This window comes from Heloderma suspectum, chromosome 4 (genome assembly GCF_057233095.1).
Source record: "Heloderma suspectum isolate Gila_16-S chromosome 4, 16-S_ref, whole genome shotgun sequence".
NCBI lineage: Eukaryota > Metazoa > Chordata > Lepidosauria > Squamata > Helodermatidae > Heloderma > Heloderma suspectum.
In genome coordinates this window covers 11883642-11885568 of record NC_139461.1, presented here as the reverse complement: position 1 = coordinate 11885568, position 1927 = coordinate 11883642, and the positions used below count along the sequence as shown (strand labels likewise).

General features: G+C 47.1%; 1 protein-coding gene across 1 annotated transcript; it reads right to left on the bottom strand.

The window, feature by feature from the left end:
- Window positions 1-351: 351 nt before the first annotated feature.
- On the bottom strand, window positions 352-1398 carry GPR20 (G protein-coupled receptor 20). The gene has a single exon (XM_084847947.1). It carries the CDS (start codon window positions 1381-1383, stop codon window positions 352-354), a length of 1032 nt encoding a protein of 343 aa, XP_084704073.1. The 5' UTR covers window positions 1384-1398.
- Window positions 1399-1927: the final 529 nt, after the last annotated feature.

Here is a 1927-nt window from a genome sequence, read left to right as displayed (position 1 = left end):
CACCTTCTGTGTTTCCAGTCCTCCAACTGATCATGGAGAAGTGGATAGACCTGTCAAAATATGTAGCTGCATCTGTTCTTTTTTCCATTGTTCCCAGGTTGGCAAAGCCTGTACAGGGCAGGATGTAGAATGCATCCTGGGACACAATCCCAGAATTTGCACATGAGTGGAAACATCATGATATCATTTCCCAGATGACAAAACCAGCTGCCATACACAAAGGATGGTGTCACTGGAGAACCCAAGGAGTTTTGAAGGTCAATGTGATGTTCTAAAGTACTCTTAGTAAAGAGAATATTACCACATACCCTGTCAACATTTACAACAACTTCTGTTGGGGTCTTCCTGCCTCTAGGAGCTTGCTGTACTGTTAGGTGAAGGCAGGCCCAATGGGGTCCCTATAGCATTGGTAAAGGCTATAATTGCATTTGAACCAGAGCCCTTGTTGACACTGATGATGTCACCGCTGTTTTGCTCAGGTTCAGACTTCCTGAAGATGTTTTTCATGGTCGATTGAAAGTTGTTGGTCACAAAGCAGTAGACAATTGGGTCCATGCAACTGTTGAGGCTGCTTAAGGTGACAGTCACATGGTAAAGAACCAAGCTGATGTTGTTGGACATGCCTGGGTTGATGGAAATGGCCAGCTGGCGCACATGGAAGGGTGTGAAGCAAATCATGAAGATGATGAGGACAGTGATGAGGAGCTGTACAGCCCGCATCCTCCTCTCACGGCTCTGGTGCATGAGAGTTGGCTTGGAGAGGGCGCACATGATCCTGGTGGTGAAGAACGTGATGATGATGAGGGGGAAGAAGTACTCGCAGACCATCAGGGGCAAGATCTGGGCAATGCAGCAGGAGGAGAACTTCATGGCCATGGTGAGGATGGAGAAGGTGACTACCGTGGCGAAGACCCAGATGAAAGCACAAATGCCCTTGGCATAGTTGGGGTTCCTCCATTTCCGAGAGGCTTCCACCTGGACAATAGCCAGGTACCTGTCTATGCAGATACATGTAAGGAACAGGATGCTGCAGTACATGTTGACAAAGTAGGTGAAGATGTGGATGAGGGCACAGCTCTTACAGTTCCTGGCACTGTAGTGCATGATGATCCGGATAGGCAAGGAGAAGCCCACCAGCAAATCGGTGACGATCAGGTTGATGGTGTAGATCACTGAGGTGGTTTTTGTCTTGGTGCGGAAGCAGAAGACGTAGAGGGCCAAAGAGTTCAACACCACACCCACCAGGAAAATGATGGCATTCACCACCACCAGTACTATCCACAGTGTGTAGAATGTATCTGACAGTTCTTTATCCAGGTGGACAAATTTGTTAAACAAGTCAGTGTCATTGGGCAGCACTGTAGAGTGGTTGGAGGGCTCCATGGTCAGCGGTCGTGCTGGCACCTATGAGACACAAGCAAGCCAGGTTCAGAGCTCAATGTGCTTCACATTGCACAGAACTGTAATATCAGAAATAGGCTTTGGGGCCCTTGGCTTTTTTTTTTTTTTTAAATGGCGATGATAGGGCTCAAAGCCTGCTTGCTCCTGCCCTTATTTCTAGATATACCTGACTATTCAACGGTGAGGCAAATAACACTTTGCACATGCTCAGAAATACTGCTCTTTTTACTTCAGAGGGCAAAAGCACTGAAAACAGGTTACAGGGCTGATTTCTAGGGGGATTTGGCTCAAACCAAGTCCTGATCATGCCAGACCTCTGAGTCACTCTGCACAGTACATTTTGTGTGGAGAACCATATATTTGATGTGCAGCTATTGTTCCCAATCTAGCCTGGAATTCCATGTGCGAGATCTCACTGCTTCCATGCATGGATCTTCCTTTTGGGAGAACAGGGAATGATTTTTGATAAGAAACTTAAAGGGAAAGAAGGATCTGTTCCTGGAAGCGCTCTCTCTCTCTCTCTCTC